We start from the raw sequence: 24194 nt of genomic DNA on the forward strand, positions 1-24194 counted from the left end.
GACGCGTAGTCAATAAAGCTCAGGAGAGTATTGGTACCTGACAGGAGAAACGGCCCAAAAATGATGATGTAAAAGCTGAGATCGACGCGACGCGATCTTTGATTGACTTTTACGTGTACGACCCAGATCTTTAGAGAAGGACGATCTATAAAACACTGGACGACAGGCAAAAGAAGAAGTGGCAGTGGCAGTCTTCAGTGTCGACTCCTTCAATGGTATTGGCTGCAAGTTACGGAATCAAACGCTTTCAGTGTATAGACCCAGCTCAAACACTGTTTCCAGCCAATCTGCTTCTCGTTATCATAGGTCTGAAGGTTTTTCGGGACTTTGTACAGCTACAACGGCGATTTCTTTTAGCAGCACGACCGACGATGTGGGAAATGTAATATTGTAAAGGATAAAGACACGTTTGTCTGGCCTCTCTAACTTTAATGTACAAAGTCGGGTTTCACAGAAGTGGGTATCGTGCATAAGCTCTCCGCTATTCATTCAATCAATCGAGCATTGTTTATTCGTCAATTTCAAGCCCCTTTTGCCGGCATTCCCTAAACCTGTTACCGCTGCGTGGTTCTCTGTCACCACCTAATCAGTGACTGCTGTCGATCCTGTGGAACTTTCTTGTCCAATTTATTGGCAGATCGTGCACTGCCACCCGCCTGACAACAGGACCTTAGGGATTTCAAGGCCTGCTCAAGTCGCACTCTTTTTCCGTTTCTTCTTGTTGACCGAGTCTCCATTTTTAATAACGCCACCAGTTTCTTGCGGAGCTGATGCCCCTACATTGGGATTTCCACTGCTTTGGCGATTTTGGTCCCTTCGCGCCGAAGGCAGGCCTTGAGGCGCCCGAGAGTGTGAACCTACAGACGAAGAGTGCTCCTCTTGCGGGGTGGGAAGAACTGATGATGCACCACGTGCTTTTAAGAGTTCATTGTTGATTGCTCGTAGATCTGAACCTGTCAAGGCGTTGCGTTGTACTGGTAATGCTGGTAGGGTAGGTGGTGGTATGCGCGATGTGCTTTGGTATCTGGCACGCAGATCGCCACTTTGACTTCCGGGTACGACTCGATAGGACTGTATGGGGACCTTGGACAGCGGTGCTGCAGGAGAGTGTTGCGCGATCAGAGCGTGGACAAGAGTGGGTCGATGTCCGGGCAGCAATGCTTGAGTGCGTTGTTGTACAAGTTCGAGACGAGCATCAGGTGGATTCGAGGCTCTTTGAGAAGGAGTGACCAGAGTCGGCCGCCTTGAAAAAGGCACCTTTGAAACACTGGGTGGATTTTGAGCAGCGGTGCTTGAAAGGCTCGCCTTAGGCTTGCTCTGCGCAGGTCCAGGTTTTGTGCCGCTTGCAGCGTCCGAGATGGACGGCACATCCCAATTACTGTCAGCTAATTCAGGATCGAACCCACAGTATCTGAGATACGCTCTGGCTTTCTTCAACTCCATGAGGTTTGTTTGAAGATGGTCATCCTCGTTGATAGTCCCGTAAAGGTTCTCCTCCACCATCTGATGGAATGCCGATTGTGACAAGTGCCTACCCTGTAGGAGGACGTCCTGTGTCTGCTTCTGTAGACTTTGTTGATTCGCCTCCTCTCCAGCTGCTCGGTTTTGGCGTTGAATCAGAAGCTCGACCAGCTCTGTTTTCTGAGAGAGACTGAGTCGTAGCTGATGCATGACTTGTGCTGGATCTGGGTAGAGCTCTGCGATGGCATCTGCAAGGTCCAGCTTGTGTGCGACTGTGAGACTGTTCCAAGCAGGGAAGTCTGGGATGCTGGCGGTCCTGGCGAGTTTTGTGGATCTGACAGCTGCATTTTCCTCGTCACTCGATTCCATTTCCAAGATATTTCTGTCTAAGTCGCTCATTCTGCCAGCTTCCTTCATACGCGCCATGTTGCTTACCCATATCGGGTTCCTTGGTCCGTTGTCGGTAGGCTCTCCGTAGATGCTCGAGGACATGCTAGCTCGAGGCTGTTTCTGTACCGTACTCGATGTATGCAACACATTTTGGGACCCCCGATGCGTGGATTCTGCTGTAGTCGATGTCATGATTGGATGATCCGCTGTGAGATCGATCTGTTCGTGGTGGCGACCGCGGCCGATGAAATCTGGATTAATTGCCTCAGAACCCGCTAGCCTGGGTTTTTGGCTCTGCGACCCCGACAAATGTGACTCAAGGTCGAAAGCAATGTTTCCTCCGTTGTGCACATAATCGGGATGATCGAGCGTGGGAAAGGCAGCAGGTGGGAGGTCGGCGTTAAATTCTGTCACTTCTCCACGATATGCGCGTGCTTTGGATTTTGGCTTTCTTGGTTTTGGTGATTCGTAAATTTCTTGCTCAAGTTCAGAACTTTCCTTTGATTCTTCATGTGACCCTTGGCGGGGAGGAGAAGAAGTAATGATATCCTCATCCTCAAATCTCCTAGGGGTCTTGATTCTCTTTCGATTGCGAAGATGATGTTTTCTTGGCGACATCTCGAGGATTATGATAGCACTATGTCCCTTTCATGCTATGGAGAGAAGGCAGAGCAGGCAAGTTGCGTGAGGATGAAGTCGAGGAAGAAGTATGGCATGCTCTCATGCCAGAGCAGATGAGGATGTTGAGGTGATGTGAAAGCAGTGTCATAGGAGTGTTGATAGGAAGGAGCGATTCCTAAGTGTGATCATATTGAGCGAGTCGTGTTCAATCTGCTGAATAATTATACAGGCACGACTCACGCAAGAAGTCTCAGCATCACAAGGGATACCTACTTTAAGGTGGCAAAGGAAGAATGTTCTTGATCAGTCTTCCGCTATACCTGGCTTGACGCAATATGAAAAGCCTGCTAATCTTTTGGCAAGCTTGACGAAGAAGAAAGCTGATGGGCACTCACTTCGCTGCCGAGGACAGCTAAAGGAACACCATTGAATCATCTATGCAAGGGTATCACAATTCCACGCTGGATCTTATCACAATATAAACCCTCAGGAGATGGGTCTGTCCTGGAATGGAGCAGAGCCATCCCTCATCTCAAACCTGCCATAGTCCAGGTGTACATTTCCCCCATCCATCTCCATATCATCATCGTGAGTATCATCAAACGTTCTCTTCGACCCTTTTCTGGCCCCAGTATCACTTCCTACGCTGGTGCCTGGATCTCTAACCCCTCCAGGCACACCGAGCAATCGATTGTCCGCCTGCACGACATCCCGTTTTGCCTTCAGGATGATCTCGTATGTCGAAAGGAGGTTTCTCAGTGAGTCGTCAAACGCGACAGCGAATCGTTGAGCCTGAACGATCTGGATCGCTTTGATCAAGTCTGTAGCGTACATAGCCATGATGTATGCCGTCACAAGTGTGGCTGAGCGCTCATTCCCACTCTCGCAGAATACCAAGACCCTCCCAGGTGTGGATTGAAGGTGATCATGTCCGGTAGCCGCTGTTTGTGTGCGTCTGAACTGATCTTGCTGGTACATTGCCGATAGATGTGAATTGATGGCTTCGATTGCCCTTGGGAAAGCTGCAATCAGCTCTTGATTTCCAGCCACGTCGATCATCTTTGTATCAATCCCAAGCTCTTGCGCCGCTTTTGATCCGAGGAGCTGTGCTTGGGCGGACATGGTGTTGCGTACTGCTATGACCATGGAGATGCCTTCTCTTTGTAGGAATCTCCGATCTTTCGCCGCTGACATGGGTCCGAGATAGAGAAATGGTAAAATCTGCTGAGCCATCCTCCGTTGTTCGTACTTCCAATCCAGCATGTCTAGTAGTATGTCAGCCCAAGGTCCGGAGGCATGGGCAGTAAACACTCACTGTTGATGGTCATGAAGTTGCCGTACGTGACCGTTTGAAGGAATTCTGCATTTTTGAAGCCGCTTGACTCGAAGTCATAGGATGCATCTTGAACAACATGAAGATCTGGTACGCCGTAGGAGTTCAAAGCAGGAGGTGGAACGATGATTCGAGGTGGTGATGGTACTCGAAAGCTCCAGTTTTGTGCTGGAGCGTGAGGTGCCGCCATGTCGGCCGACGATGCAGGCATGTTGAGAGATGCGGTATGGGTGTGAGTTGGTTTGCCAAGTGAGGTAGGAGTGACAGTTTGAGTCTTATGCAGATGTGAGGCGCGAATGGAGAAGCACCAGGAACAAACCACGCCCCAAGTCCGCTAGCTGATGGTGCAAATGTTGCGATGAGTGGATGATGTTGAGTTGTGATACATTACGAAGGCGACATCCTTGCTCCCCGGGACTGTTTTTAGGATGGGGTGTAAGTGTCAATGGAAAGTGACGGTATTGGTGTTGCAGCCTTTGCTGCGTGTGATGTTGCCATGAAGCAACTTCCGCTTATCAAAGATCTCGCACAATATTGCAATCGATTCACTGATTATTGGACTCCAAGCGCTTCAGAAGCTTTGTTTGTTTGTATGATTGATATTGCTCAGAAGTTCGATGACACCAGCCGCGCCGAGGTGGAGGGTTGCATAAATGACATAAGTTATGCAAGGTACTCGCACCATTCCAGGTTTATGCTCCCACGCTAAAATGCCTAGTGCCGCCAAAAAGCTCCCCGCAGAAGGAAAGTGCGTTAGTGAACAACCATGCTCAAGGACCAAACTCATGGAGTTTGACGAGAGGCAACAAGTAAAGGGAGGTGATCCATAGATTCCACAAATACCACGTCGTCTTATCAGACACGATGTCTCGAAAGATCAATACCCGGAGTGCGATCACGCTGCCGAGTATCGCTGGCATTATACACCCATAGACGCCAAGCTCCCAGAATGCCGGACAAGCCAATGACCAGAACATGACCGGCACGGCAATGGTCCATCGTGCGGTCCAGTCACCTAGCACCAGGGGCAGGGTCCCTCTATTCCTTGCTCGGTCTCCTTCTTGGTCTGCCTGGGATGCCAGTCAGTACATTTGATCTATCAAGCATCGTTCTTGTAGAGGACTTACCATATCCTGCATCTGCAGGGTGCTGAAGACTATTCCCCCAATTATGGCCAGCCATTGGTAGGCCTTTTCATTCAAAGAGAATTGGCCTTGACCGCATGCTACCCGTGTGGCTCCGGCGCTGTAGCAGATAAAGCCTGCTGCGTTGATAAGGTTCCGGACCACAAAGTTCTCATCGGCGCCACCAAGATCATTGTACATATATACAAGCGTGTTCATGACGATGAATTCCTCCATGCCACCTGTATAGAAGGTAATGATGGTGGCGATAGGAAGGACGGCGAGGAGCAGACGTCTCGCTTGGCATGCAGATAGTCTTCCGGACGGGATTGGACGCCATGCTTTGTTGATAGAGTCTTCGATGATGGAGTTTGGCAGACGCTGGTTCGCCAAATCGAAGATGAGTACGTTGATCCAGGTCCAAAGGACTACGAGCGGTACCCGTTTGAGGACACTGGTAGCGTCTGGTGAGTTGTTTGAGGTGATAATCGGTCCGGAAAGAGCGCTGCAGACGCCAAACGCTGTCTCCGGAATCACGATTGACTTGAGATCGTTGCGTGTGACGAGCCATATTGTATGGAAATCGTATAGGATCGAGTGGATTTGACTTTGGTCTTCCTGCTGCTTGTCGTGAGGCTTCATTCTGTCCGTTGCTTGCTCTGTTGGACGTTGAGATGAGGAGAATTTGTGAGTGTGATGTTCACCAGAGACGATGAAATCTATGTCGATTACCGTCGGGTCCTCTGTGACCACAGGAAGAAGGGGAGAGTCTTTCTGGGGAAGATTGGCCACGGTCATATCTACCCTGATTGGAATGTCTCCATTTGATTTATTTTTTCGTGGGCTGTTGCACGTGCTCATTAGATTGTGATAACCAGTCTATGTATACTTCTCAGAGATCGAGGGATTCAAGCGAGCGAAGGATTGACGCCAAACATCGCAGCGTCGGTCCAACATTCCTGGGCAAGAGTCAGGTCAATACGCTTGCCTTTACACTTTAGGCCTAGTAGTATGGCTGCTCGAGGGGCGGGAAGCAGGATGGACTCCCACAATGCATGTAGCAATGGTGCCGGAGAGGCAGCCGGGATACCAGCCAGATAGCGGTGGGGGTCGTCCAGCCAGCTGGTAAACTCTTTTTTCCCTTCTGCATCTTTTCTTTCCTCCACTTACGAAGTGTTGCGCTAGTTGACGTGGCAGGCATCTTTTGGAGCGGATACCAAAGCCAGGGGCCCGGAAACCGTATTCCCGGAGGCGGGAATTAAGTTACCTTCAACGGCTCGCTACTCTGCATCATCGGCACATGTTGGTGAGGTTGATCGTTGGTCTAGAAAGGCGCGAGAAGTTACCATTTACCAAATACTCGGATTTCATCATCTGACAATCTCAATAGGCGATCTCGCTTGTTTAGCGCTGCGACCAATCTACTTACGAGTAGGACTCAGGCGCACACCAATGCGAATGCTTCATTACTGATCGCTAATATCTCAATTTGTAATAGATTCTTTCTGGTCAGCTTCGAGTCAATAAATCAATTGTACTGATGGCAGGACAACGAAGAGACCGATGTTTTTGTTTTTGTTTTCGATTGTTCGAAAGAGGGGCCAACATGCAGGGTTGGATCATACCTGCTTTAGCTGCATGCATGAACGACTATGAAGCAAACTAAGAAAAAAGATTTGCATCTTCGTCAACAATGTAACGCAACCGGCGCCAATGACTATCTGGCATTCTGGCAATCAATACTTTGACGCCTACTCTCACCATTGCCACGTATCTAGCTCTCTGCTATTATTTTCCTGGCTGCCTAACCCTGCACGACGTCGTCTTTGCTGCTCGTACTGTTGTCGTACTCGGTGAGACGACTACTTCCCCTGGGCGCCTAATGATAGGATACCCTACCTAAACCTTTTCTATAAGCCGACCATCGCCTTCCATCCTTCTCAACCCCCAAGCAAGTAATGCATCACTACTGCTCAACCTCGTACGGCATTGCCGCCAGCGTAGGTGTACTCTCACACGTCTTCTACTTTGTCCGAGGTGAACATCATCAGCATACTCTACAGTGCCTTCAGATCCTTTTCTATGGCTTCCTTCCCTTATCCTTCATCCTCGCCCGACTCCTGCAGATACAATATGCCCAAGCCGTGCAGTTGGGCGCTATGGTCATCGTGTCCTATCTTTCTGCACTGTGGACGAGCATGCTGATCTACCGATCTTTCTTCCATCGCCTCAATTCCTTTCCGGGACCTCGACTAGCAAAGCTTTCGAAGTTTTATCAATTTTTCACGGGTTTGAGGTTGGATGCATTTCGCAGATCGCATCAAGCACATCAGAAGTATGGCAACTTCGTGAGGACTGGTAAGTTGATCTAGGATCTGAGACTCTAAATGACCCGCTGTTTCTCCTTGGAGGTTTGTATTTTCCTTGTAGTTTCTTTGGCCCTAAGAGGTCGACACAGATCTCGCCACTGTATCATTGTATTGTACTATTGCTCTCTACAGCAAGGCTGGGGGCAATCGTCAAAAGAGCCCTCCTTGTCCAAGACCTTTGTGTGCTCGGGGCTCAGTCCGAAGGTCGTCGAGCTTCAGGCCATTCTCAAGACATTTCGAACTTGCGTTGCCCCGATTTAATCCACGTGCAAGAAGATAACCTCTTCTTCTCAAAAGAGCCGTTTGACCTAACCAAAATTGTCACTTAGGACCCAACGAGCTTTCGGTCATCTCCCCGGGTGCGCCCGTTGCTATCCTGGGCCCTCGATCACCGTGCATAAGGTCGCCTTGGTACGACTACGCTCTCTATCAGTCCATCGAATCTCTTCACAGCACCCGAGATGTTGCAGCGCATGAGGCGCGAAGAAGAGTCTGGGACCATGGATTTAGCGTCAAAGGTACCATCTCCTCCTTCTCGGCCTGTGTCCGGTATTGACGTCCATCCCAGCGCTACGAGACTACGAGGGTCGCGTCACGGACTACACCCATGAGCTGATTGAGAAGATTTCGAATTTCGGCGGCAACTCGATGAACGCGTCAGCATGGTTCAACTACTGGTCCTTCGACGTCATGGGCGATTTCACCTTCGGGAAAAGCTTCAACATGCTCAAGACTGGGAAAAATCACTTTGCCATCGACTGGTTGGAAAGCTCCATGTTCCTTCTCGGCCTTTTCTCACCAATCCCTTGGGCGGTGCCCGTGGGTGCGATCGCGCCGGTGGTTGGAACGTGTTTCAGGCGATTCATCCGCTGGTGCAATGAACAGGTGGACGAGCGCCGAGATGTCAAGACTACTGTGCCCGACATCACGTCTTGGCTTCTCAAGACCGCTCAAGACAAGAATGACATCGAAGCGACCAAATGGTTGCATGGAGACTCTCGATTGCTCATCGTGGCCGGCAGTGACACCGTTGCCATCGTGCTCACGCACATCTTCTACTACCTCGCCAGAGACCCCACGCACGTCCGGAAACTGCGCCAAGAACTGGACCCCCTGATGCGATCAGACGAGCCCTTCAACGTCCGAATGGTGCAGAACGCGAGGCACCTGAACGGCGTCATCAACGAGGCCTTGAGACTGCATCCGCCAACCCCTTCCGGAGGATTCCGCACCACGCCACCCCAAGGCATTACGGTAGATGGGGTCTTCATCCCGGGTGGAGTCAATCTCAATGTGCCAATCTACGCACTGGGGCGCTGTGAGTACCGTCACCTAGGGGCTGTTGCTTGGTCCGTGGCTGACGTCTTGTTAGCGAGAGAGTGCTTCGTCCGCCCCGACGACTTCGTGCCCGAGAGGTGGTACTCGGAGCCTGAGCTCATCCTCAATAGAAGTGGCTTTGCTCCTTTTTCGCTCGGTGAGTTGCTGCAGCCCTACGAACCGCGCGCCTTCAAACAAGCTATCAGAAATATTTGCGCTCTAAGGCGGTGACTTTTTTGTTTTGCGCGCAACTGTGAATTCATGCCCAGAAAGATTGTCTTTCACTAGCAACCGGTCACTCCCACTTTTCGTTTTTCATTTTATCTTTTGGCTTGCCTACCTCCAGACCCAGTCTCCACAATCTTGCCACTGACCCAGACTCTCACCAGGCCCATACGGCTGCATCGGCAAAGAACTAGCCAAGATGGAAATGAGGACCGTGGTCCCGCTCCTCATCTCCCGCTTCGACGTCAGGCTTGCCCCCGGAGAAGACGGGAGCGGCTTGCTGGAGAAGAGTCGAGACGCATTCACGCTGCGGATGGAGGAGTTGAGGGTGGTCTTTGACGAACGAAAGAGGGGCTAAAGAGGCCTGCTTGTGCGCAATGCGCATGAGGGTGGAGCCCGTCAAGGGACGCCGGGTTTTGCATTGGAGAAGCGAGCGTGCTTGGATTTTATGCTGATGCGAACTTTATCCACCCAAAGGGTTCTGTCGTTTTTCGTTTCTGTTGAGCCGAATGTGCCATGTCAACACAAGCGAAGAGCGTGTGGAATCCTCAACATCCTATGATATACTTCGGCATGAAAGGCTATATAGAAAACGAGGTCGATTGCCAAATTATATGCCCGTTGTCAAACTTGCACGAGCACAACTCCTCTCAACCGTACTCTACAGGCTCAATCTCAAGATGGATACTCCATGTGACTCCCCTCGAGCATCAACCATCATACAACATTCATTATCTCCCAACCCAGGATTTTCTCTATTCGTCTAGAACTGCTCGGGCCGAGAAATTGCTGCAGGATGGTGAACTCGACAACCGAGTTTTCGTCCCGGCTTCGACGTTGTTAGAGCGAAAGGCACCATGGCGTAAATTCGGCTTGGTCGTCCGGGAGTATGATCATTTGTGAGCACTCAAGCCTTTTGAGGGGAAAAATTACAGGTCGGATGCTAAAGATATACGCTTCATGTTCGATCCGAGTGATTCGAGATATTCCGACCTCGTCATGTCTGGTAACTGTTCGAGGTTTTCCGGCAGTACACATGTACTCTACGGTGTTTAGAAATTGCCTGGGAGGGAGAAAAAGGTGTTTCCTCGCACATATTCGCTCGCATTGTTGTTAATACCTAGGTCGGATTGCTCCTTTTCGTTGAACACATGTCGTTTGATATTGAATATATGAATCATTGTTGACGTGCTTTACCTATATCATAAGACCTCTTATGTGTTTACTCACTATCATACAAGCTCCACCCTCTTTTCTGGCCAGAAAAACCACGCCGTGGTAATCAGGACCTTGATGCCCCCAGCTATCCAAAGGTCGAACTGCATCCTCCCGGTCGCCTGACCAATGTAGCCACCCACGATGGCCCCAACCAAGATGCAAGTGAAAGCAAGGGCCCGCCTGTTCCTCTTAACATTGCTCTTCAATGGCGCTGCGATATTCGGATCCGAGGCTATGTCGCAAAGCATAGATGTGAGGACCACACTTGGGATCTCAGACACGCCCAACGCTCTGCTGCCGATGATCTGACCTGCGGCCTGAAAACTCAGCAGTGAAATCGGCACCTCGTCCTTCCACATGATATCCGTATTGATGGTATCCAGCGCCCCGTTTACCACCCCCGCTTGTATGATCGCCGCCACAACAATGATAATCACCGACTGCAGCGCGAACGACGCGACGAGCGTGGCGCGCCGCAGTGGACCGGAATACCGAGCGAGGCGCGAGAAGAAAAAGCAGCCGAGGCAGAAACAGACGATGGACGTCAAGGACTTGGCCCAGCCGTATGGCTTCGAGGTTGTCCTAGAGGTGGACGGGCCGAGGCCTACGAAGATTGTATTTCCAGTTTGCATGCTGACAAACGTGCCGTAGGCGTTGTAGATTGTGCTATCGACGAGTCCGGAGATGAAGCAGCAAGTCAGCATAATGAGGTCTGCGTGGTCGGTGTTGACCTCTTGCCGGAGGTGGGAGCGTAGTCGGTCGGACGCCGGGGGTCTTTTCTGTCGTAGTCTGCCCTCTTCGGTTGATACACTCTCGTCCGACTGCTGATCGGGGGAGCCATTGGATTGGGAATGGCTTTCGGGCGTTGTCATGTTCGACCGCTGGGGGGATGTTGAAAATGAAGGGGAGGGTTGGTGAGTATGTCAATCGAACTTCTGTGGGAAGGGATCGATTAAGGTCTGCAAAGTCTTATCACGCAAAGACTTCGCCAAGTGTCGCGATGAACAGCGCGGTCTTGACCGGATTGCTCCGCGGGAAAGGTCGACATGATACTCTTAGTGGTCCTCGCTCTCTCATCAAAATGACGTGATGCCATTCGCGTAAGGCAATTCAAATCGCTTGGCTCAACAAGCAATTAGCGTATTAAAAATCCATGACAATGCTTGGCACTAAGATCATCCTCTGATTAGAGATGCGTAATGAGTGATATTTACGGAGGTCGGCATCAAAAGTCCTGGACATGCCAAGACAAGGGTCCAGGTAGGGCTGAGTGCTTGACATACTTCTAAATATCATAGATAGCATCATTATTCTTTATTTTAATAAGTACTAGTACTCTATATAATAGCGACGTAGTATATATATACGAAGTATATATATAATAGCGATATTAATAGAATATATAATAGTAATAATATTAAAGTATTAATTATAGCGTAAAGAAATAGAGAAAGAGTATAAAGACTTTTAAAATATAAGTCTTATTTATATAATATAATAAATAGAAATCTTCTTATTATTCTCTATCTTAATTATCTTTTATTAATATATTTAATACTTAAAGTATTAATTATAATAATAAGACTCGAATTTATTATTTAAATATTTACTAAGTCTTATTAATTATAAATAAAATATTATACTATTTAAAAAGATATATTAAAAATTTATAAGAAAGTCGAAAGATAATAGCTATATTATTAAAATTATAAGTTTATTTAAAAGAGAATTTAAAAGTAAATAGAGCGAATATCGAGATATATTATAGAGATAATATATTTTAAAAATAATAACGAGTATAGAAAAGATTATAGAGAATATAATATATAATTATATAACTTCGTCGAGCGAGCTAATAAGTATATACGTAATTATATAAAGTATTATTATTAAATAAATATAATTATATAGAAAGTACTAAGAATATTAAGAGTATTAAGTATTTTAGCGCTATTTAGAACTTTTAATATCGATCTTCGTAATCTCTATTATAGTAATCTAACTATTATAGACTAGTATTTCTTTAAAATAACATATAATACGCTAGTCTAAATAGATTACTTTCTTTAGCTATTATTAAACTTCTTAGATAGTAAGAATTAACTTAACGTCTAAATACTTACTAGTTAAAATTCTATTAAGATAATTAAATATAAAATATTTTAACTTATAGATTTATCGTTAATTATATAATATAGTTTTTTAATTATATAATTATTTAACTTATTATAATAATTAATTAACGAGAGAGATTTAACGTAATATTATATATTATATAATAAATTTATATTTTTATCTCTAATTTATATTATTAAGTTTTAATAGCTATTCTATATTATTATATTCTAAAAGCGAGAAATTAAAATATAAGATAAATATTATATAAATATATTATTTAATTTTATAAGAAAACGCGAAATATTAGAAAATACGATTTTTTTTAATTCGATATTAGACTCGAAGAGTCTTAGAGTTATATAGTAATATAGAATTAGAAAGATAAATATATTTATATATTAATCTAATAGTAAAACTAATTTTTAAGAAAGTAAAAAAAATTTAAAAGAGATCGCTAGTTTAAGTTTATTCGCTAAGACTTCGTTAAGTATATATTAAATATATATAAATTAAGTAATTTAAAGTTCTCTTATTTAGAATCTATAAGCTTCTTTTCTAATAATTATCTTCTTTCTTTAAAGATTTATTCTCGAATCTAAATATAAAAAGTATATATTTTTATTATTAGAAAATTTATTAAAAATTTATAAATCTTATAAAAAAAAAGGAAAAGAGTTTTTTTTAATAGTATAGTATAAATATAATATATTATAAATATATAATAAAAGTATATAACGTCGATAGATAATATTAAATATACTTTTATAGATTAGATATAGTTATAATAATATATAAAGTAATTATTAATATTATAATTTAAATATATAATATATATAATTAATATATAATTATAATAATATTTATTATTTCTCTAAAAAGTTTTTTATTTTATTAATACTTCTTTATTATTCTTAATAATTTATACTCTCTATAATAAATATATAATAAATATATATTTAATTAATATATTTTATATATATTATAATTATTATTATAAGTTTTTTTAAAAAATCTATTATTATATATATATTTTTTATATATTAATAACTATAATTTATAATATTTATAATTTATAATATTAAATCTTTATTAATATTAAATAAGAATATCTATTATTATTATACTCGATAAGCTTTTAAATATACTTTTTATTTATATAATATTATATTTAACGATAATAGTAATATAATTATTAAATACTATTATTATACTCGCCTTCGCGACGATTATATTATAATAAATTTTTATATAAATAATATATAATAAATATATTTATAATATCTATTAATTTATTTAAAAGATTTTAATAAATAAATATATTATTATCGATATTAATACTATAATTTATATTTACTTATAATATATTTACTTTATTTATTATCTCTTTATTCTTAATATTTTTAATTTTATATTTATTATATAATTTAAAATTATTTATAAATACTTTAATATAATTTTAATAACGATTTAATATATTAAAAATTAATTAAAAATAAAGAAGAAGTTAAATAGCGAAGCGATTTCGCTTAATAAAGCGAAAATTCTTTAAAAGATTCTTAATATTCTTATAGATATTTATAACGTTATACGCTTTATTATATATATTTATACTTCTTATATTTATTTCTTATTTTTTATCTTTATACTAATTATATTTTAAATCAATTTTCTATTAATAAATATATCTTTTATACTTTTTAAGTTAGATTTAAATTTTAAAAATAATAATAATAAAAATAAGATAAATAATAATAAAGATAATAAAAAAGAGAAGAATAAAGAAGAAGAGAAGAAGAAAGAAGAGAAAGAGAAAGAGAATAAGAATAATAAGATAGGGTTCGCTAATAAAGACGATTTAGAGAGTAATCTAGATAATAATAACGCTATTAATAATATTTTTAATAAAGACTTTAAAGAGTTTAATTAGCTCGTCGTTTTATATATATATATATATATATTATAATATTTATTACTTTTAATAATATTATTTTTTCTTTATTATTTTTAAATATTAATATTTTTTGTTGATTTTTTTAATATTAATTTTTATTATAATATTTAAGATTCGACTCTTTATAGCTAGATTTTTATTTTTAAATATTTTTTAAAATCGTTAATTTTTAAGCTCTTTTTTAATATCTATATTTTATATATTTTATATTTATAAGCTTTACTTACTAAACTCGTTAATTAAATTTTATATATTTCTTATAATTTCTTTATTAAGCTATTTATTATACTCTTTTTTATACGCTTTTTATATAATTTTTTTATTAAATACTCTTTATTATCTTCTATTAGTTTAAAAATAAAATATTTAAAAATATTTAAATCTTCTAATCTTTATTTATATAATTTTAATAATAATATATAGAAAATAAAGTAAATTTAATAGATAAACGATAGCTATAGTCGATATACTTATATTTTAATATACTTTTAAATATAAAATAAACTAATTAGCTTATTAAAAAGCTTTTTATTTAATTTTTTTTATTCTAAATTTTTTATAGAAAGTATTCGATAATCGTCCGAAGGTAATAAATGCGATTTCTATTATTATTATTAATACTATTACTTTATAACTACTATATAATCTACACTTAATAATTTAGATCCATTCTATAGACTCTATTTAATTCTTTTTATTATGAAACTATTCTATATAGTTCTCTTTACGATATAAAGAGACTTTATATATAGCGTATCCCTCTTTAATCTTTAATACTTCTCTATTATTATTACTAATTTTTCTATTAAAACGTCTCTTCTAAACGTTAAAATAATATATAAGATATTATTAAATAGTATTTAAATCTTACTAGTTATAATTATCTTATAGTAATTTTAATAGAGTAATAATTAAGATAAGAGGCGGTTAAGATTAAATATCTTCTCTATCTTCTTTAATTAATCTTATTACTATTAATTCGAGAAACTTTTAATACTTCTAATAAAATATTCTTATTAATTTATAAAGTTTAAAGATATTTAAAAGATTTTTATCTAAATATTAATAAAGTAGAGATATTTAGTTTTAATTATAAGCTCGCTAAGAAGAATATATAATTATTAGAATATTAAATCGATTAATTTTCTCTATATACTTATTATAGTAATAGAAAAGCTTAAGAACTTAAAACTCCTTCTTTTATATATTCTAATTATTCTCTTTAAAAGTAGATAGAACTATATAACTATTTATATTAGTCTTATTAAGATATTTTCTCTTTTTAGAGATAGAGTTATTAATCTCTCTTATATTATATATAATAATTAAGATTAGAATAAGATTATTATCTTATTAAACTACTATTAATATATTATTCTAAATTATTATAGCGAGAATTTTATACGAAATATTTCTTATAAAGACTTATTTTATCTTTATAAGTAATTTTAAGAGATTTAATCAATTTAGCTTTATAATTTTATATATTATAATTTCTCTATCTTTTAGAGCTATAATTAATTTAAATTTAATAAAATAGTTATTTATAAAGAGAATAGAGTTATAAAGTAATATATTAATAATTAATTTAAATATTATAGCTAATATATCTCTAAGATCTTTAATTTTTAATCTATTCTTAAGATTTTATATAGAAGAATACTAGATATAATTATAGAGATAGCTTTTATCGCTAATTATAAATAGCTTATATCTCTTCTTAATTAACTTATTTAAAGTTATTATAAAATAATATATATATCTTATCTCTTTAATTATATATTTATTAATTATAATATAAAAACTCGAGGTATAAAGCTTCTTTTAATTACTTTATATCTTATTTATAAATAATTAAAGCTTTTTATACTATATAGACTATTTATATTTATCTATTTTAATAATTCTAAAGTTCTCTTTAATAGAATCTAAATAATAAATAAATTTTCGAAGAAGAATATAGCGATTTTAAGTTATATTTTTAATAATTAATAAAGTTATTAAAGTAATTTTATTAGTTCTCTAATAATTATAAATAATAGAAAAATAAAAGATTCTTATATAGATTATAATAGCGATAAAGATTTTTAGCTTTAAAATATCGATAAGTTTCTAAATAGAATCTAAAGTACTTTATAGAGAGATATATAAATTAATATTTTTATAAAGTATATTCTAGATAGTAGTAGTTTATATAAGACTAAATATAATATATAAAGTAATTTTTATATCGCTTAAAAGATAATTAATAGTTATATAATACTTAATTTTTATTAGCTAATACTCTAATAGTAAAGATATACTTTAAAGAAGAATATTACGCTATTTAAGTTTCTTCTTTCTTATATTAATCTAAATATCTCTTTTCTAATATTTTATAACTCAATCTAATTTTTTTTTATTAGAAATAGATAGAGTAGTAATTTTAGCTATATTAAACTTAATATAATAAAGTTATTATAAAGAATAAAAAAAGTCGCGTAGTTAAGACGCGGAGAAAAATTACGCTAATTTATTATCTCGATCTAAGCGGTTATCGAATAATAAGATTATCGCGATTAAATCTTTATAGTTTATAATTCTTATTATAAGACTTCGATTATATTTTTTATATACTTTATTAATATATTATAAGCTCTTATTAAATTATATTAATTTTTTTAATATATTTTTTTATTATAAATATTTTTCTTTTAATAACGCTATTCTTAATAGTTAATTTTAATTTTAATTAATATTTATATATAACGAAGAATAAGCTATAATTAATTATTTTATACTCGCTTTAATAATATATAAATTTTATAATTAATAAAAGCTCTATTTAATTATCTTAATATTTTAAATAGTATATTTTTAAATAGTATTTTAGAGTCTAATTTTATCGCTCTATCTATTTATCGATTTATAAATAAAAAATAATACTTAATTTATATTTTATATATAATTAATAATAAACTTTTAATTAAAATATATTTATAAAAATAGATTTTCGATTTATAACGATATCTTCTAATACTTTATATCTAATTTTTTTTATAAATAACTCTTTTAATTATATAGTGTTAATTATTTTATTAATAGATATATATCTTAATATTTTAATATATTAATTAATTACTATAAAAATTAAATTATAAATTAAGTTTTTATATTTATTAGAAGAAAGATTTATAATAAAGTTTATTATAATTTTCTTTTATAATCTTATTAATAAAAAAAGCGTATTTAATTTATTATAAAGATAATATAATTTTATCTTTATACGCTAATAGATATTATATATATTTATATATTTCTTAATATCTACGCGAATACTATTTTAGTAATATTTTTTATTTATTAGTTTAAATATCTTATCGATATTAAAATATTTAATTATAAAATCGTTATAATAATATTTTAATAGCTCTTCTTAAATTAAATCTTTTTTAAAAATATATAATTTATTATTATATTTTAATAGTCTTTAATTATCTTAAATTTAATTATTAACGCTTCGCGTTCGCTTATTTAATATTTTATTAGCTTTATACTATTTAATAAGAGTATTCTTTTATTAATTATTAATACTTTAGTAATTAGATATAAAACGAGCTATTTATAATTAGTAGTTTTAGTAATAAAATTAAGTCGCTTATTAGCTATATTGCGAGTATATTAAATAAGCGTTTTACTTAAACTTTTTTTTATTAAAAATTAAGATTCTCTAAGTTTTAAAGAATATATTATATTTAAGTAAGTTTCTTATATTATAATAATTCTTAAATTCTTAAATTTTTTTTATAGATACTTCTTTCTAAGAACTAATATTTAAAAAACTCTTATTTATATTTAAATTATTTAATATAATAAGATATTTACTATTAAAATTATATTTCTTATATATATAATCTACGCTATCTTTATAAGCTACTTTAATAATAATTAAAATAAAATTTAAAAGATTTTTAATTTTAGTTAATTTCTATTATAACGTAAAGAAAAGCTTATTAATTAATTTATTTTTATCTTTATAATTAAGACGTTTTAAAGATATATTAATAAAGTTTATCTTATTTAATTTATACGAAATTAAAAAATTATATAAAGAGAACTTTATTATTTAGCGAGCTTATTTATTATTTATTATTAATTATCTTATAAAGTATTTTAAATTATTATAATTAATAAGAATCTTAATAAAGTAGAAACTTTTTTTTAAATAATAATAATAATATTTAAATATTATAATAATCGCGAGAAGTTTTTAATTATATATTTTATAATTATATTTCGCGTTAATTATCTTTCTCGAATAAAAAGTAATTAAATATTATTACTTATTTATATATAGCTAGATTAATATATTTATTATAGTAAATAATAAGATATTAATTTTAATTTAAATTAAAAACTAGAAATTAAAATATTTAAAAAGAGATATAATTATAAAGACGCTCTTTAGTTTCTTAAATATATATCTTATAATATTAAGCTATAGAAATAATTCTAACTTAATATCTTTTTTACTTCTTTTAAATTTTTTTATTAAAAAATTTATAATTTAGAAATAATAATAAATAAATCTTTAATAGAAATTTATAAACTCTAGAAAAACTTATATATTATAATAATCTTTTAATTTTAGCTACTCTTAAATTATAATTATTTTATATTTATTTATAATAATATTTATAATAGATATTATAAAGTCGAGAAATTCTACTTTAATAATAAAAAATCTATATTTTTTTAGATTTATATAAAGACTATATTATTTAAATTCATTAAGTATTTACTTTATATAATCTAAATACTTCTTCTTTATCTTAAAATATATAAAAATATTATTTAAATATATTATATAAAACTTATTAATTAGTTTAATTAAAGCTTTATTAATATAAATTTAAAAGATTACTAAAGCGTTAGTTAAGCTAAATAATATAATTAAATATTTAAAATATTTATAATATATATAAAACGCTATCTTTTATTTATCGCCTTTATAAATTTATATATAATAATAAATATTCTTTAAATTAAATTTAGTATATCGCTTAAAACTATTTAAATAATTAAGCGTCTCGCTAATTAAGAGTAATAAATATTAATTTTTAATAATTATCTTATTTAATTTACGATAGTTAATATATAAATATAAGATTTTATTCTTTTTTAAAATAAATAGAATTAGCACTTTTATTAGACTTATAAAATATTTAATCTAATTCTTCGCTAAAGCTTTATCGAGATAAATTCTTAATATTATTAATTTTATATTAAATAAATTATATAGCGAGTTAAATAGTAGCTTCGCTATAGTTTTAATAGTATAATTATAATTCTTATATAATAATAATCGACTTACTTCTTTTAATAAAAATATATCTTTATATTCTTTTAATTTATTAGAAAGTTTTAAAAGAATCTTTATACTTTCTATATAAATAGTTTATATTTTAATTATATTAATTTTATATTATTTATCTTTAGTTATTATTCTAGCTATAACTAATATATAAATAATCTTATACTCTTTTAAAGCATTCGCGAATTATTATAATATCAGAATCTTAAGTAATTACTTTTCGATTTCGAAATATTAAATTAAATTTTTTATATTTATTCTAATTCGTTTATTAATTAAAGTCGAAAAATTTAAAATTATTAAGAAGTCTTCTTTATTAATAATATAAAAAATATATTTATAATACTTAATACGCTTTTAACTATCTTATAAATAATAGATTATTAAATAGATATTATAATAATAAGTTAATTTTTAATTTATTTATATAAATTTTAATAAGTAATTATTAATTTTAATTAGATTCTATTTAATTATAAAACGCTAATTTATTATATTTATCTCTATATTATTATTAAAATAAATTTTAATAAAAGTCTATAACTCGTTTTAATTATTTAGAAGTATTTTATCTTTATAGATTAATAATAAGATAAATACTATTTTTATTTTTATCCTTATTATTATAAAGTCTTCGATAAAGATTTTTCTTTTTTTATTAAATTAATTATATAAATCTTATAATTATTAATTAAATTAACTAGTATATTATTAAGATTTTTTATTTTTTACTTTTTCGATTTAGTATAGTTAATAATATAATATTCTTTTTCTTTATAATTATAATATTTTATATTATCTAAATAAAACTTATTATCTTTAAATTTATTCTTAGACTTATAATCTTAAAATTATTTATCTCTAAAATTAAAGTTATTTTATTTTCGCGATAACTATAATCTTTTATATTAAGAATTTTAATTTTCTCGCTATTAATTCTCTTATAAATTAAAAATATTATCTATTTTATATCCTTTAAAAGATTTTTATTTTTTATTATTATTTTTTAAATATATTATAAACGTTAGAAACTTATCTCGCTTAATTAATATAATTTAAATATTAATTAATTAATAGCGAAGATTTATATAAATTCTTATAAATAAATAATATATTTATTAATTCTTAATATAGAGATTTATTTAAGCTTTTAATAATTAAAGATAATTATTAAATTAGTATATAGTTTAATTTTATCTTTAGTTAATATTTATATACGCTTAGATAATATTAAACTCGCGATTTATTAGATCTTTAATTTAGTTTAATAAAAAATTAATAAACTTCTATTATATATAGTTATAATTTAAAAATCTATTCTTCTTATTAGTTTATAATTTTTTCTAATTATTATTAAGAGATTAATAAATTTAAAAAATCTTATTCTTTTTTAATAAGAAAGTTTTTCGAAATTAGACGAAACGCCTTATTTATCTTTTATATTAAAGCTTAATATTTTTAAATATTCTTTTTATAATAGATTAGTAATTTCTTTAATTAAATCGTTTTTTAAGATCGCTAGATAATATTATTATATTCGAGATTAATATTATTTATAATTCTCTTTATTTTTAAAGTCGCTAATAATTTTAATCTATTATCGCTATTATTATAATTATAATTTATAAATATTTTATCTCTTTTAAGTAAAATAATCTTCGCTTTAAAAGATTAAAGATAATATTTTTATATAAATATATCTCGATAACGAGTAGTATACTTTATTCTATCTTTTAGAATATATATAAATTTATTAATCTATTTATTAATATCTTATTTATTATTAAAGATACTCTCTTAACTATTAATAGTAATATCGTTATTATTATTATTATTACTTAATTTCTTCGTTAAATTATTATTTATAATTAATAAAAAGATTTCTTTATTAGAGTCTATAATACGTTTTAATATATTTAATTATACTATAGTAATATTTTAATTCGATATTATATCGATTAATAATAACTCGTTTTATAAATATTAAGACTATACTCTAGTAATAATTATTATATTAATTTTAAATCGCTATCTTTAAGAAGAATTAAAGAATTAAAATTATTAGACTCGAAGAGTTTTAGAGTTATATAGTAATATAAAATTAGAAAAATAGATATATTTATATATTCATTTAATAGTAAAACTAATTTTTAAGAAAGTAAAAAAAACTTAAAAAAAATCGCTAACTTAAGTTTATTCGCTAAGACTTCGTTAAGTATATATTAAATATATATAAACTAAGTAATTTAAAGTTCTCTTACTTAGAACTCTTAAATTTCTTTTCTAATATTCGATAATATTATAAGATATTTTAGAAATACTTATAAAGCTACTAGCGTAAACTTAATATTATATATATCTATTCTATAGATATATAGTTAATTAATATCTTTTATATTATATATATATATAAGTTAAATTATAATAATTTCTTAATAATTAATAGTAATATAATCTACTAGTCGAAAAGATATAAAATTTTTTAAACTTAGAATTTTTTAACTTTTACTTCTTTTCTTTAAAAATTCATATTATTATAATCTATTTATAGAATCTAATAATTTCTAAGTTCTATAACGAGGCTACTCTTTTTTATACGAGACGATTTTAAAATACGATAATTTATATATAGAATATCGAGTAGAATTAGAAATATCTTATACCTTTTAAAATAATATCTCGAAAATTATCTAAATTTCATATTAAATCTTATATCTTTTCGACTATTAGACTAATATCTAGCTCTACTTTATAGAATATTTAAATATCTTTTTAAACGTTTACGTAAAGCTTATATTAATATCTAATAGTATAACGCTCTAAGTCGAATCTTTAATATACTCGCTAGTATCGAGTATCTTTTAATAGTAACTTATATTCTAAATTTCTAATCGATCTTTTTAATAGATCTATTAATATTATAATAGCTTTAAATATCTCTTATAAATTAAATATACTTATAAGATTTAATTAGATAAAAATAATACTTAGTTAAATAATAAAATTAATAAAATTTATTATAATTATCTATTAATCTACTTAGTTAGTTATTAAGCTAGCTACTTAATAAGTTACTTAATTATCTTATTAATTTACTTAGTTAACTACTTAGCTAGCTACTTAATTTAATACTTTATAAGAAAAGAAGTAAGAGAAGAAATTATAATAGATAAATAAGAAGAATACTACGAAGAAATTAAGCGATAATAAGATTATTATTTATAAGAATATAACTTAGCTCTTTATAATTTCACGTTATATACTCTCTATAATTTTATATTAAATTACTATTTAATAGACGAAGAATAATACTATAATCTAGCTTACTATCTCTATATATCTAGATAATATTAATATATATAAAAGAATAAGATAGAGCTAAGCTTAAAAATCTTAACTTTATATATATAGTTAATTATAAATTTAAAGTTATTACGCTCTTTAATTAGATCGACTAAATTATCGCGAGTAAATAAATTAGCGTTTATAATTATTAAAAAAATAGATATATATTATTAATATATAGAATAACTTTTTTATTTTCTATTAAAATTTTAAGATTATTTTTTTAAATTTTAGAATAAAATATAGGCTTTTAGATTAAAAAAGAATTTTAAAATTTTAGTCTTATAATTATTAAAGCGTAAGGAATTCAAATATCGTCTATTAAAAGTTCGCTTACTAAAGTTAATTCGATAGCTCTAATTAAAAAATAGGTATATATTATTTAATTTTAGAATAACTATTTTATTTTCTATTCAAATCTCGAAATTTTTCTTTTAAATTATAGAATATAATATGGGCTTTTAGATTAAAAAAGAATTTTAAAATTTTAGTCTTATAATTATTAAAGCGTAAGGAATTCAAATATCGTCTATTAAAAGTTCGCTTACTAAAGTTAATTCGATAGCTCTAATTAAAAAATAGGTATATATTATTTAATTTTAGAATAACTATTTTATTTTCTATTCAAATCTCGAAATTTTTCTTTTAAATTATAGAATATAATATGGGCTTTTAGATAAAAAAAGAGTTACTAAATTTAATCTTATAGATATTTAAAGATAAGAAATTCAAATATCCCTCACTAAAGATCGCTTATCAAAGATCGCTTATTAAATTTACTCGATAGTCCTGATTAAAAAAAACGGTTATGAATTTAATTTATAGATCTTTACTCGTTATATTATAATATATTACTACGAGTAAAGATCTATAAATTAAAATTAATTTTTTTTTTAATTAGAGCTATCGAGTAAATAAATAAGCGATCTTTAATAAGCGAACTTTAATAAATAATATTTAAATTTTATACGCTTTAATAATTATAAGACTAAATTTAAGAGTTTTTTTTCTCTCTAAACGCCTATATTTAATTCTATAATTTAAAAAAAAAATATTAAAATTTTAATAGAAAATAAAAAAGTTATTCTAAAATTAAATAATATATATCTATTTTTTAATTAAGACTATTCGATTATCGAGCGAATTTTAATTTTTAATAATTATAGACGCTAATTTATTTACTTATAATAAATTAGTCGATCTAATTAAAGAGCGTAATAATTCTAAATTTATAATTAGTTATATATATAAATTTAAGATATTTAAGCTTAGCTTTATCTTATTCTTTTATATATACTAATAATAACGATATAAGAGAAGAATTTACTACGTTAATTATAGCTAATTAAACTACTATAAAAGAAAGATT

General features: G+C 31.4%; 5 protein-coding genes across 5 annotated transcripts; 1 reads left to right on the top strand and 4 right to left on the bottom strand.

Moving 5' to 3' along the window:
- Positions 1-690: 690 nt before the first annotated feature.
- HO133_003116 (uncharacterized protein) lies at positions 691-2469 on the bottom strand (the record flags this gene model as incomplete). The annotated part of the gene is made up of 1 exon (XM_037294040.1): positions 691-2469. One exon carries the CDS (start codon positions 2467-2469, stop codon positions 691-693), a length of 1779 nt encoding a protein of 592 aa, XP_037150118.1.
- Positions 2470-2958: 489 nt separating this feature from the next.
- On the bottom strand, positions 2959-4016 carry HO133_003117 (uncharacterized protein; the record flags this gene model as incomplete). Its single annotated transcript, XM_037294041.1, has 2 exons — positions 2959-3737; positions 3788-4016. 2 exons carry the CDS (start codon positions 4014-4016, stop codon positions 2959-2961), a joined length of 1008 nt encoding a protein of 335 aa, XP_037150119.1.
- Positions 4017-4575: 559 nt separating this feature from the next.
- HO133_003118 (uncharacterized protein) lies at positions 4576-5727 on the bottom strand (the record flags this gene model as incomplete). Its single annotated transcript, XM_037294042.1, has 2 exons — positions 4576-4875; positions 4933-5727. The coding sequence occupies 2 exons, from the start codon at positions 5725-5727 to the stop codon at positions 4576-4578; spliced, it is 1095 nt and encodes a 364-aa protein (XP_037150120.1).
- A 1160-nt stretch (positions 5728-6887) lies between these two features.
- Positions 6888-9198, top strand: HO133_003119 (uncharacterized protein; the record flags this gene model as incomplete). The annotated part of the gene is made up of 5 exons (XM_037294043.1): positions 6888-7287; positions 7628-7816; positions 7867-8616; positions 8671-8772; positions 9005-9198. 5 exons carry the CDS (start codon positions 6888-6890, stop codon positions 9196-9198), a joined length of 1635 nt encoding a protein of 544 aa, XP_037150121.1.
- Positions 9199-10072: 874 nt separating this feature from the next.
- On the bottom strand, positions 10073-10930 carry HO133_003120 (uncharacterized protein; the record flags this gene model as incomplete). Its single annotated transcript, XM_037294044.1, has 1 exon — positions 10073-10930. One exon carries the CDS (start codon positions 10928-10930, stop codon positions 10073-10075), a length of 858 nt encoding a protein of 285 aa, XP_037150122.1.
- Between the last annotated feature and the right edge of the window lie 13264 nt (positions 10931-24194).

This window comes from Letharia lupina (assembly GCF_014066315.1).
Source record: "Letharia lupina isolate WasteWater1 chromosome Unknown contig_16, whole genome shotgun sequence".
NCBI lineage: Eukaryota > Fungi > Ascomycota > Lecanoromycetes > Lecanorales > Parmeliaceae > Letharia > Letharia lupina.